The 13840-nt window shown below is 46.5% G+C and overlaps 1 protein-coding gene across 5 annotated transcripts in view; it reads left to right on the top strand.

Moving 5' to 3' along the window:
- Positions 1–13358, top strand: part of GRHL1 (grainyhead like transcription factor 1) — a 46186-nt gene extending 32828 nt beyond the window's left edge. For 2 of the 5 annotated variants that reach the window (XM_027113835.1, XM_027113833.1), the window contains exons 10-16: positions 2766–2853; positions 4089–4228; positions 5303–5340; positions 7431–7522; positions 7860–7945; positions 10457–10521; positions 11700–13358. In XM_027113835.1, the coding sequence (XP_026969636.1) occupies positions 2766–2853; positions 4089–4228; positions 5303–5340; positions 7431–7522; positions 7860–7945; positions 10457–10521; positions 11700–11814 (624 nt within the window). In that variant the 3' untranslated portion in view covers positions 11815–13358. Of the gene's footprint in view, positions 1–2765; positions 2854–4088; positions 4233–5302; positions 5341–7430; positions 7523–7859; positions 7946–10456; positions 10522–11699 lie in introns of those variants that run through there. The other 3 variants (XM_027113836.1, XM_027113834.1, XR_003434201.1) reach the window with 2 other exon arrangements.
- Positions 13359–13840: the final 482 nt, after the last annotated feature.

Here is a 13840-nt window from a genome sequence, read left to right as displayed (position 1 = left end):
GTTACATCTGCTGTAGAGCAGGGATTTCTGACCCTAAGTCACATCTCTTTCCTTCATACCACATTCTTCTTTTTAGCCAAAAGACAAACTATTGCGATGTCCATGTTCTTTTTTAAAAAATCTAGGGAGAAATTAAAGTTTTATCTGTTTAAAATGTTTTCTGACATCTGCTGTTTCTGTTATTTATTTATTTATGGCTGCATTGGGTCTTTGTTGCTGCGCCCGGGTTTCTCTAGTTGCAGCAAGCGGGAGCTACTCTACTTTGCCGTGCACGGGCTTCTCATTGCGGTGGCTTCTCTTGTGGATCACAGGCTCTAGGCACGTGGGCTTCAGTAGTTGCAGCACGCGGGCTGAGTAGTTGTGGCTGGCGGGCTCTGGAGCACAGGCTCAGTAGTTGTGGCGCACGGGCTTAGCTGCTCCGCAGCATGTGGGATCTTCCTGGGCCAGGGCTTGAAGCCGTGTCCCCTGCACCGTCAGGCGGACTCTCAACCACTGCGCCACCAGGGAAGCCGTCCACTGGCTTTTGAACACGTGGACTGAGGCCCCGGTGACCGTGTTCATGTCTGGTTTCCGTGTCAGTTCTGGGCTGTTTCAGTGCTTTGGTCACATCCTCCTCACTCTTGGTCTCCGGCCTCCCCACATGCCTGGCATCTCACTGGACACCAGACGTGTGAGTTTTACCTTGTTGGGTGCTGGATGTTTCTGTCATCCTGTGCATCTTCTTGAGCCTTGTCCTGAGATCTAGTGAAGTTCCTTGGAAACAGGCTGACCTTCCCAGGTGTCCCGTTTGCCGGCTGCTGGGCGTGTCTGGAGCAGCGCTCAGTGTCAGGCCGTTCTTCCCCACGGCTGAGGCGAGCTCTTCCTGGCTCTTCTACCCAGTGCCCGTGAATTATCCGTTTTTCCAGTCTGATCGCTGGCATCGGGCGCTGCTTCTGGCCCTGGCCTAGTCTTTTCAGATGTTTTCTGCTCCCCGACTGTGGGTGGCTTCCTCACACGGTGCGCTCTCGGTGCTCTGCTGAGTGTGTGGGGCCCTCTGAAGACATCCAGGGTTCTTTCTCTCCCAGCTTTCCTCTTTGCCACTTTGCCTGCCGCCTTGATCTCTCTGCTTCGCCTCTGCCTTCTCATTCCGAGGAATCTGGCTCGTGGAGACCCCCGGACATCCCTCCCTGGGCCGCAGCCTGGAAACTCTGGAGGGTGCTCAGCACCTGGGGGTCTCGCCTCACTGGTTTCCCGTTTCTAGGGAATTGCTCCTCTTTGTTGCCTGGTGGCTGGGGCCTTCAGAATCCTTGTTTCATGCACTTTGTCGTTCTGCCAGTTGTTTCTGAGCAGAGGGTAAATCTTGAGCGGAAGCAAAAGCCCCTTCTCATTCTTTGTAGATGTAGCTGATAAACAAGGAGGAAAGTGTCCTGTTTTGTAAAACTCCTTTTAGGGAATATAACTTACCATCTACACGAAGTTATTGTTAGACTGTTAGAAGGACCTGAGAGATACCGACCAACTCCAGTCGGTAACTCGAGGAGACTGGTGATGTCTGCCTGTTCTCCTCCGTCAGGGAGGTGATGTTTGCATCAGTATCACGTAGTAATGTTGATGAGCAGGTTGTATGTTTACTGGTACATTAGTGGAGCAACACCTTCTAAAAGGCAGAAGGGGGTTTTGTATTCCGTATTTTAAAATGTGGTTTTGTTGTACAATAGTGCCAAAATCAGTGGGATGATTTTTACTGCCTCTCTTTGCTATTAGGGAATTTATTTACAGAAAAGTAAGTCACCTTAAGTCAAGTAAGTTCATACCTGAATAACTTTGTAAAGAAATCTACGTCATCCAGAAAAAAATGCCAGTAGGTCAAGCAAAATGACTAACTAATAGTTTTGTTTCTATTGCACTTGCTTGCTTGCTTTCAGGTCGTGCTTGTTACTAACAGGCTTGTGGGTTCAGCTGTGTGGCAGTGCCGTTCTCTGTGTGGTTGGAGCACACTGTGTACCTATGTCCTCTTTGTAGGCCTGGGAGCATACTTTTTCTGTCTTAGGTGACTGCAGATTTCTAGTTAAATGTTTGCTTTTGTGAGTCACAGGTGGTCCTGTCTGTCACTTAGTAGATGCCAAGTCCTTGGACAAAATCAGTTTTCAGTGACCACATTGCCCATACAGGAAAGGACACTCAAAGCAGGGTTAACTTGTGTTTTTTCTTTCATTTTCTTGTTAATAGACAACAAGAAAAGTCACTTGTCTTTGAAGCCAGTGTGTGGTACATTAATGGATTTTCTTAACTTTCCATTTAACCTGGCCACGTCCATTGTTGAGGGGAATTTTGCTCTATTTGTTTTGTTTTGTTTTGTTTTTTTGCGGTATGCGGGCCTCTCACTGTTGTGGCCTCTCCCGTTACGGAGCACAGGCTCCGGACGCGCAGGCTCAGCGGCCATGGCTCACGGGCCCAGCCGCTCTGCGGCATGTGGGATCTTCCCGGACCGGGGCGCGAACCCGTGTCCCCTGCATCGGCAGGCAGACTCTCAACCACTGCGCCACCAGGGAAGCCCTATTTGTTTGTTTTTTGAATAAGTGTTTTCCTGTGATTTCATATAGTTAAAAATAGTTTTAAGAATGGGCTTTTTAGAGGAGACTACTGTGATAAGCTTCATGAGTATAATAAGCAATGCAGCTCATGTCCAAAGAGGAGATATTTTCCCCCCATAGGTCAGGATAAGAGTTAAATATTTTCAAGAGGATCAGATAAACAGCACCGTGTCTTGTCTTCTCTTGACCTAGGGAGCTGAACGGAAAATCAGGGATGAAGAACGAAAACAAAGCAAAAGAAAAGGCAAGTGTACTGACCCCAGCTCCCAGTTGAATGCCTGTAAGTAGAAGTGTTTTCACCAAGCATTTTAGACCTTTTCCGTTCAGAACAGTGACTTGAAGGCTTCAAGCAGAAGATAGAGTAGTGGATATTCTTTACTGCTGTGAGGTGGTAGCTTTGCTTCCTTTAACCAGGTACAAGGACAGGTGAGGGCTGAACTAAGTCATTTTCTGGGGAACTGCAGGAAGGATTCCTGAGTTTCTCCAGAGTTCAGACGATTTTGCCTGTCAGTTCTGGTTCAGGTTGCTGGTTCCAGTCCTGAAAAATAACACACAGTCCACCCGAATAGCTCATGATGAAATTGGAACTTGTCTAGGTTTTTAAGAATAACACCCTTTGGAATTCAGGTTGTCTTCATTCCAAATGAGTGTGGTGGTCTTATGTTGAGTATTCTGACATTTGCAGAATCTGTAGGGCTTCTGTTTGGACACGGCACTGGGAAAGCTTGTTTTCTTTTTCTTTTTTAATGTGACCAGCATTCATGTTCACAAAATCCTGTAGCTTTCAGCTAAAAGGAAAAAAAAAAAAAGGAAGCTGCTGTGTGCAGGCAGCGCTTCATCCACAGTGTGCGGGCGGCCGCGCCTGTCCTCTTCGTGTCTGGCGCCCAGCAGACGTGGCCTGAGTGCAACAGTCAGGGTTCTCTCGCTGGCATCACGCTGCAGCCTCACGACGTCACTTCAGAGAGCAGCTAACTGGCTAGGGAAGCTCGTCACTAAGCACCGCAGGGTGGGGGCTGATGGAGTCTGTAATTCAATTAATAAGAGTTAGATAGTCATGCTGACTCTCAACCTCCCTGAGGTTCGGTTCTGAAGATGAGGGTCTGAAGTTGAGGTTCGTGTTCTGAATTCAAGCGTACATCGCCGTCAGAACAAATTATCTGATGAGGAGAGCGAGGGTGAAATTACTTCCAAATTATGTTTATACAATCATAAGTTTTAGCCTTTCAGGCAGAAACTCAGCATGCTTTGCCTCTGTTCTGGATCTCAGGTTGTGTGTCTGTGTGTGCTTAAAGATGGCTTTTTCTCTCCTGAGCTGTGCAATTGATTTTAGTGCAAATACAAACAACCTATTCCTTCACATAAGCTGTGATTTTTCTCAGTTCAGGCAGCATGACCTGTATTTGATATTCTTCTACAATTTAAGTTTCTTAAACAGTGAGGAAAATGCTCTGTGGCCTGCATCCAGTCTGCATATGTAAGCTGTTGACTGTGGTGTCCTCATTTTTTTTGTTTAAGTTTCTGATGTCAAAGTACCGCTGCTTCCCTCTCACAAACGAATGGATATCACGGTTTTCAAGCCCTTCATCGATCTCGACACGCAGCCTGTCCTCTTCATTCCTGACGTGCACTTTGCCAACCTTCAGCGGGGCGCTCACGTAGGTAACCAGGATCCCAGGGTGGCTGCAAGGAAGTGAAACTCCGCAGAAAGAAAGGCTTTGGCATTGTTCATGGCAAGCAGAAGCCAAAACTTCGTGAGGTCTGGCCAGTGTTAGGTGTCAGCTCTTTGGAGTGTTCGGTCTGGGCAACATGATGTCCATGCGGTCAAGTGTGTGTAAGCACTGTTGGTGGAGCCCCAGTACAAGACCCGGCAGTTAATTCTGTGTGGATTTATCTATTTGTATCTTATCTCATTTAAGGGATACTGGAATAGTAACAGAATCTGGAGTTTGAGTCAGTGATCCTGTGAATTTAACTTACATGGGTCTGGACAGGAGGGAGAAGCCAGTGGAATGCCTGGGGTGGGATCCTTAATGGAATAAAGAACATCTGAGGGCTCGCTCTGTGGTTTAAGTTAGGGGATCATCATTGGCACATGTTTGGCTGTGTTTGGGCGGCTAATGTGAAATTTAACAAATACGCAGTCAGCTTTGCTAGGAGCAGAAACTCAGTGGAGGTAGGAACTGGGTGGAGTGGAGCGTGCCCACCAAGCTGAGCTCAGAGAAATACCCCAAAGACATCTGCCGTGCGCTTTGTACACAGATTCCTACAGACAGATGAGTTTTCAGAATTCTTCAGGAAAGTCACTGCCAGTGTCTTCAGTTTCTAACGAGAAGCTTTGGGGTGAGCAGGGGTCAGCAGTCTTGTGCTGTAAAGGATCAAATAATAAACATTGTAGGCTTTTGGGGGTCAGACGGTCTCTGTTGTGACCACTCACCTGTGCCACTGTGGGGTCAGAAGCACCATAAACGCTGCGCCATGAATGGGTGTGGCCGTGTGCCAATAATAGGCAGGCACGGGGCCAGGCTTGTCTCGTGGGCTATAGTTTGCCAACTCCTGAGTTAGAGGAGTTCAAGACATCCCCAAGAATCTGGGCATTGAAAAATAAGGCTAGAAGGTTTTGTATGAGATTGGTCACATTCAAAATTATTTTCATTTTAGGAATAATTCATTTAAGGTCTAAAGTATTTTAGCATATTCTTGAAAAGCAATCTTTTTCTTTTTGGTCTTAGGTCCTTCCCATTGCCTCAGAAGAATTGGAGGGTGAAGGGTAAGATTTACATTTTGTTTTAGCAAATTCTTTTTATTTTGAAACAATCTCAAACATATAGAATAATTATAATACAAAGAACTCATTTTTTCCTGAGCCATTTGAGAGTAAGCTGCGGACCCAGTGACCCATGTATCATTCCTAAATACTTTGGTGTATGTTTCCACAAATGAGGATGTTCTCCTGCGTAAAGAAGTCAGGATATTGACATTGAGACCTTAGTACCATCCAGTCCATGTTCCCATCCAGGCTTTGCCAGTTGTTCCAGTGATATCCTTTATGGCAAGAAAAGGTCCAGTTCAGACTCCCACAGTGTATTTAGTTGTCCTGTCTCCTTAATCTCCTTCAATCTGGAACGGCCTCAATCTCTCCTTGACTTTCCTGAGCTAATACTTCTGAAGGTTACAGACCCGTTGTTCTGCAGGACATCCCTCTGTCTGGGTCTGTCCTCGTTTCTTCTTGGTTGGGGTAGATGATGCGTCTTGGGGGAACGTCACAGACAAGGCCCTGCTCTCAGTGTGTCCTGTCGGGGGCACACACTTGCAGGGCCCCCTGCGGCTGGTGACGTTCGCTCTGATCGCTTGATTCAGGCGGTGTCTACCAGGCTTCTCACTGTGGAGTTACTCTTCTCCTTTTGTAGTAAGTGTTTTGAGGGGAGGTGCTTTGTAGCTTTGTAAATATCTCATTCCTTGCCCCACTTTGCATTTCTTCATTTACATGTTTATATCAGCACGGACTCCCAGTTTCTGCTCACGTTGTCCCGGGGCTATGGGGCCCCTCAAGCTTGCCCCTGGATCCCTTTGACACGACCCTCCTGTCCTCACTGCTTGAGCACGTCCTCACTTTCAGGCAGAGTGTGTTCCAGGCACTTGCGTTTTCCCTTCTCCGGCCCTCAAATCAGCCTCTTCTCCAAGAAGCCCTGGTTCTTTGTGGAGACTGGGCTTTAGAAATCCGGAGGCGGCCTCTGGGTGTGCTTGTTGCTGTTGAGGTGTTGCTGCTCCCCGCACCTGGGGGCACCCTCCTTGGCCCACACCAGCAGCCCTCCCGCTCAGCACTCTACCATGTTGAGGGTCCAGTCCCCCTCTTTGGGCCATCCTGGCTCCCCATGCCCACCCGAATTGGCCACAGGCCTTCTCTCTGCCTCTTTAACTCATTGTGTTCTCAGACATAAATCCTGCAGGTGCTTTCGTCGGAGGCCTGTTACGTGCCGGAAGCTGAGACGGAGTATCTTAAGGGCCAGCCTCTATTCTTGAAGTGATGATTCTGCTCAGAAGCAAACACTTATTTCATTTTCAGTGTTTTTTACTATTTTCTTGCTCACCTACTCTGAACCTCACAACATTGAACACCGCATAACTTTGAAAGCCAATCGCTCTGATCTTTTCACTTCTTTCTCCAAACGTACTGTAAACATTTCCCCTTTGTATTTCCGCTGACACTGCTGTATTTTAACCCTTTGGAGTTTTATGCTACGATTGTCTCCAAAGTCCTCCAACTGGTTCTTCTGCTTATAGGTCCTGGAGTCCCCTCCAATCTCTACCACACACTGATTACAGCATTCTTGTCTCACAGAACTTTCAGATTCCCTGATAACTGCAACATAAAATCTAGAATTCCTCAGAGCTGAATGATCAAGATTTTCCAGATTAGATTTATCTTCTTCTGGAACATTCTGTTTCAGCCAGCCTGGCTTTGCATTTTCCCGCTCACCCTTCCTCCCTTTTTTGACATGCCCTCTCCTCTGTTACCACCTTCATGTACGTCTCAGATCCCACCTCCTTCATAAGTGTTTTCCTGAAAAGAAACTGCGTTCCCACACTGGCAGCTTGAGCCGTGTAAGAACAGCCAGGGTGTCTGGCAGGTGCCTGAGTGAGTATAGTCCCAGCTCTGCCATTCAGTAGTGCGAGCCTGGTTCACTTGGCATCTTTCCTTGGGCCTCAGATTTTCATCCACAAAATAAGGAAGCTGGACCAGATAGAGAACGAAGGTCATTTTAAATCTAAGATTCCGCGATACACCCCCAAACTCCTTTTGTTTCTGCAAGTGATTTAAGGTGAAGTCACTAATTGCATACTTCGGATCACCTGCAGGTCTAACTTGAAAAGGGGACCTTATGGCTCGGAAGACGATTTTGTGATCCCTCCTCCTGCTAAGCTGAGCCGGGTAGAAGAACCAAAGAGAGGTGCGTTGGTTTACATTTCCTAGTGGGAGTTTTCAGTGGGAAGTGAGCTCTGAATTTGTCAAAAGCATACACTGCTCAAACAGATCTCATCAGTGTTGACTTCCTTGGGTGTTCCTCCGTCAGACCAGCTCCTGGCTTGAGCTGGGCCCTCCAGCAGAGTTAAAAGAAGCTGAAAGCTGTGTGTCTTAAGACAGATTTTATATCGGTTCGTGTTTGCTGTCCTTGATGTGGACATCTCCTTTTATTTTAGCCAATACCCACGGTCTTTTCTCTTATTTTGCTCCTGTCAATGAAGTGCACTTTTCTTTTTCCCTCCTTATTCCCAATTGGGGGTCAGTGCTGCTCTATGTGCGAAAGGAGTCGGAAGAAGTCTTCGATGCCCTGATGCTCAAGACTCCGTCTTTGAAAGGCCTGATGGAAGCTGTAAGTAAGAGGAACTTTGTGGTCCTCTTTAAAAAGTAAAAAGAAACTAACATAGAATTTGATTGGAACAAACCTTACCAGAACATCCGGATTTGTGTGTGGTACTGAAGCCTTGCCTGAGTCCCAGCGCCCTGTCTGTGCCTGCAGCACGTGCCACGTTTTACCCCACGTCCCAAGGTCCTCAGCGGCTGCAGGGCTGTCCCCACCTCAGACCGCTGCACCCAGCACACTGGTTGGTAGACAGTAATCACTCAGCAATGTCTAATTCTCTGAATTGAGTGAATTTGTGATGACCTATGGAATAGTTTAATTTTCATAGCCTTGGTTAAAGGGAGATTGCCACTTAAACGACTTAGAAGCCAGCAAAAGTTAATTTTAGTGAATAAAATCTTAAAAACTTCACGTGTAAAACAGTGGCTCCTTGGTCTGCCTTTGAAACTCCTGATCTGGGGCGCGACCGAACCTGTGTCAAGATCTTATTCAGAGCCTATTCATGAAAATGTAGACGTGTGACCAGAGACAACCACAGCCCCTCCTGCAGGATCTCAGCAAAGGGCCCACAACAAACTGACCCCAGCCTGCCCTTAAGACATCAGAGAGAGATGTGAGAAGGGTGCCACGCTGATTTTGGCTTTGCCCCAGGGTGAAATTCAAGGAATCAGCACCGTGTCTTGATATTTATCAACCTCGGCCCCTGTAAATCATCGGGATCTTTGAGCTCGAAGCACGCCCGAAACTGGGCTGGAGATAGGTTTCTCCTGCCGCCCCCCCCCCCCCCCCCCCCCCCCGCCAACCCCTGACTACTGCAGTGTGTTGGATTCATTTAAGAAACATTTGTTAAGGGCCTGCTTTGTGCCAGGCACCGTTCTGGGGCCCTGGAGTTAGAAGGGTACGTGACAGTGCCAAATGGAGCTTAGATTCTAGTTAGGAAGATAGAGACAATAACGTAAACGAAGACATTACTGTGTAATTTGCCAGGTACTGGTAAATGCCATGGAGAAAACTAAAGCAGGGCAGCGGGACAGAGGCTGGGGGCGCTATCGCTCAGCCCCTCAGGGAGCTCGGCGTTCACAGCGCCTCTTAGCCCGTTCCTGCCACCCGTAGCCCTCTGCTTCCTGCGATTTCTCCTGGGTCCCTCTGGCTTACCTTGTCTTCTGACGGCCCTTCTTAACAGTCACGCAAACTCTTGATTATGGGGAGAGGAGAATGTGAAAAAAAGACTCACTATGCCGAATATAACTTGTTCACAACTCATGAGGAATTCATTACAGTCTTGCATCTCCTGGGCGGGGATTACATAAATATACAAAGAATTACTATCCAGTGATACAGAAAAGAAATGAACTTGTTTGTATGATGGGAGCTTGGGTTTGGTTTGAAATGTGTATTTTTGTTAGATTGAAAGTGATCTGAAGGTTGGTCTTCTGAGGCCCCGTTTTCAGGGCCCCCTGGAGCTGTGCTCTTCAGACTGAGGCTGGGTGGGCAGTGACCCCAGTGTGGGAGTGGTCTGCACGGCAGTGCAGATAAAGCGTTTGATCTGGACTGAATCAGCTGTTTGTCCTGTAGTAATCCATCCCCTTCCTGTACAGATAGCGCCTGTGCCCTGAGAGGAAAACCTCCAAAGTTTGTACCGTACTGATTTCATCACACTCTGTGGACCACCCATTGGTCATGAAGGGAGGAGGGGCCACACGTTGGCCGGAGCCTCGCTGCCCTCTGGAGAGGCTCTGGGCAGCCCTGGCAGAGGTGCAGGCCTTGCTGTGATCGGGGCCTTGGTGTTCCTTCTGGGCTGTGGGATGTGAAATCATTTCTTTCCTTCTCATAATTCTGTCCCCGAAATTAACCCCTGCTTTGTGCTGGACACGTTTTAATCCCACAGCAGTCCTGGGGTGGGCGAGGTGAGATGAGAGGAGGCTGAGGGTTAGAAAGGTCACCTGCCAGTGGAGGGTGAGTCAGAACTGATCCCCCTTAGGTGTGTCTGACTCCAAAGCAGGCCTTTATGTGCTGATTAAAGCACCTGTGACAAGGTGGATGGGTGTCATTGTACGCTTGTCAAAGCCCGTGGACGTACAGCTCAGAGAGGGAACCCGAGTGGATGGTGGACTTCAGTTCCTAATGGCGACTGAGTCGCCACAGTGTCGGCTCAATCACACACAGCAAGTGCAGCACACGGGTATGGGGGGCAGCGAGCAGCTCTGTACTTCCCGCTCAGTTTCTCTAGAAACGTAAAACTGCTCTGTGAGGTATTAATTTAAAAAAAACTATGGCCATATAATAGACTTCTGACATCTGTAATCTTGCGAGAAATAACAAACACCCGATTCCAGCTTTCTCCAAAGGCAGGTAACACCACTCCCCAGGATACAGACGGGCTCTCATCTGTGTCTTTGCATGTGCATTTGTGAGAAATGGAAAGTCGAGTGTCTGAACCACTATATTAATATATATATTGTTTGTTTTTTCAAGCCATGAAAACAGCATTTTGTGATTATTTTTCTTTTACTCTTTCAGATCTCAGACAAATATGATGTTCCCCAAGACAAGATTGGGAAAATATTCAAGAAGTGTAAAAAAGGGTGAGCAGTGACTGGCATTCTTAGTACCTCTAAATAGTGTTAATATTATATAACGTTCATGTTACTCACGTGCATTTGTGCCCAGTCAAGAACCAGTTCTAGAAGCATCAATGCAAGAATGTATTTTTTCTTACTAAATTATCCCATAAAGTTGATTTACTTTTCTAGGACATTTTTATGGTTGTTTTTCAAGTAGAGTCTTTGTTCTTCCCATGCTTGGCTGCAGTGCAGTGGCTCCAAATTCCAGAACACGTGATGAAATTTACTAAGGATGACAGTCGCTACCCCGTTTATTGAGCCCTGTTGTGAGTCAGGCACTGGGCTGGGCGCTTGGTGTGTTATTTAATTCTCATGTTACCCTAAGACAGGCGCTACTACTCATAGTTTTTAGACGAGGCAGCCGAGGCCCAGAGAGCCTGAGAGGCTTGTCCAAGAGCAGGTGGTGAGTTAGCGCTGAGGCCACGACTCAAGCTCTGTTTCGACGACTGCAAAACCTTTGCCCTTCCCACTCCATCCTCCTGCCCTGGATCATGTTTTCAATGGCAGAATGTTGCTTCTTTGTCCAGAAGTTAATATTTTTAGTACTGTTTTACTTAAGCGTCTGTGCTGTGTGGCATGGGTAAGCAGGGCATAGAATAAGAATTTTTTGGCTGAATTCTAAAGCAAATGGAATTTTCTAGATGGGCCTAGTGGGAACGGTGGGACTTGATAGTAGTAGTTCAGCTAAACCTTAAGGGTAATTAAATTAAAGGGAAGATAATTTGTCAGGGAGCCCTGGCTTCAGGTCATGTAGGTTCATCTTACTGATGTGCTTTCGAAAGCTGGACCAATGAAGTGCTCCTCTGTAGGCTTATTTTGTTCATTATAATAAATGCTGTTTATTGAATGATTACTACATGCTGAAATAATAACAATAGCTAAGCTAGTGTGTTTTCTTTATCACATGCCCTGCATGGCAAGTGTTTTACTTGAGTCCCTCGTTTAATCCCGACAGTAATCTCACAAGGTGGGCACTACTGTTAATAGCCGTTTCGCAGATGAGGAGGTGGAGGCGTAGGGAGGTTTCAGCAGTCGCCTCCCGCATCCTAGCTAGTAAGGGGCAGAGCTGACGGTGAGGGCTGGGCCTGCCGGCAGAGCGGGCAGCACTGAGTGGGTCTGTCTCGGCTCCCCTCTTGCAGGATCCTGGTGAACATGGACGACAACATCGTGAAGCATTACTCCAACGAAGACACCTTCCAGCTGCAGATCGAAGAGGCCGGGGGGCTGTACAAACTCACCCTCACTGAGATCTGAGGGCGCCCCGGCCCACGACTCCCAGCGAGCTCAGGGAAGCTGTCACGTGGGCCTTTGGGTTGGCAAGCCGCAGGTTCCCCGGTCGGCCACCTTCCGAACGTGGGTGGATGTCAGTGGAAGGGGGGTTCCTTTCCAGTTGGAGATGGCGCTGCGTTTGGCTTGGAGATAGCATTGACTGTATTGCATTGGCGTTTTTCAGATGACAGAGAAAGCATGTACCACGATGTTTGAATTTTCTGATATAAATACTTAGCATTAAAAGTGAAAACTTTGTTCCAAGATTTACTAGATCACCTGGGAACCTTAAGGTATCTGCTACGTTATTTATAAAAATATTATCTATTCAGTGCTAGTGGGCCCTGCTCACTAGTGCACCTCAGACTCGGTGTAACTGTGACCGCCTCAGGTTAGGGGCGCGGCACCCCAAGAGGACCAGGTGCGCCCTTTCTCCCTCGGCCTCTCATTCCCCAGTAAATGTTTACTCCAATAGGGCAAGTTACCGAAGTCTTCCTTTGCAACTCTCTCCAACATATCAACTGCCTCTCTCATGAAGAACCTAAACGGTTACAGTGTGCGTCCGTGAAAGCTAAAGCTGCGTGTATGTAAGTGCAATACGTCTTGAAGGCCCGTGTCTGTAAATGTGTACATACCTGTCTTATATAAATAGATAATATATACATGTGGTGTCCGTGTACATATAGTGAAGAGATGTGATAAGGGCTACCTTAAAGACTTTCTTGAGACGAGAGGATAAGTTATTTTCGATCACCTACACCCAGCAGATAGCATACTGCGCTTAGTGGAACCCACTCCGACGCTTTCTTTGCGTTTTCCCAAACACAGCAGTCATTCGGTAGCATAGCAAAACCTTCTCAAACGACAGAGATTCTGTTTGCTCTTGCAAATGTTATTATGTGGATGTCAGCACTGATTAACAAATGAAGTAAAGGAAAAAACACTGCTGCAGCTCATGACTGCTGTGTCTGCTAGTATCAGTCAGGTGGACCTGACAGAGGGAATAAACACAGTAATCGTAACAGGTACTGTGATTACTGTGAACTGGTGACACAACTCAAGACGGAGTTCTTCCTGATCTTCCTGTTATGAGAAATGACTTCTGTTTTATCATGTTCCGGAACCTTCAAGCTTTAGTTGTCTAGTGTGCTAACAATTCTAGAAAGCATTCATGAATTTATGAGACTGTGTTACTATGGCAGGGGAACGTTTTGTACACAAGTTGAAATACATAAAAATCCTAAAAAGTGTAATTTTGTAACGGAACGAAAACCGCAGGTACCTTTAGGCTCAGGGAGGTAGGTTATTTGTATAAGTAGGGTTGATAGTTACATTCTTACCTTAAAATATTCTAATGAAGTATGTGAACTAAATTGCTGGTTTTCTAAGATAAGATATTATGGGACACGGGTCATATAAACAATATTTTGTATTTTGTTTTATGGGATCGATTTTGTCTTGTTTTTAATTGTACAATTGAAGATGTATGTTAAACCAAAGGGATTAAATTTTATATGTCTATTTCGTAATATGTCATTTCCTGTTATTCAGTTTGACTTTTTCCTTTCATTAGTCAGTAAAGCAAAATCTGAGATCTTAAAATAGTAGAGCTGAAAAGAATCACCTTAGCATTTTCTCCTTATTTCCCAACATGTATATCTGGGTCTCTTCCTTCCTCTTAATTTTTCCTTAGACGGGTCTGAAATGATCCGAGTAATTGTTAACTGAGGGGGCCCTGAATTAGTTTTCAACTACTTCCAAAATTTAACCACAAAAGCTTAAGAGAAACGCTTTCAGACCTAAAACCTTAGTGTTCTTGGTTTTTAAAAGCTTAACAGAAAACGTCTATTCCCTGGTGGTCCAGTGGTTAGGACTTGGTGCTTTCACTGTGAGGGCCGGGGTTCCATCCCTGGTCGGGGAACTAAGATCTCATAAGCTGTGCAGTGCAGCCACAAAAAAGGAATAAAAATCTACCAGTAATGTCTCAGTTCATCAGAATTTCTAAGTCAAA

Source organism: Aethalodelphis obliquidens, unplaced genomic scaffold, assembly GCF_003676395.1.
Source record: "Aethalodelphis obliquidens isolate GAN/ISIS:26980383/991018 unplaced genomic scaffold, ASM367639v1 scaffold12, whole genome shotgun sequence".
In the NCBI taxonomy this organism is placed as follows: Eukaryota; Metazoa; Chordata; class Mammalia; order Artiodactyla; family Delphinidae; genus Aethalodelphis; species Aethalodelphis obliquidens.
This window is presented reverse-complemented; position numbering and strand designations above follow the sequence as displayed.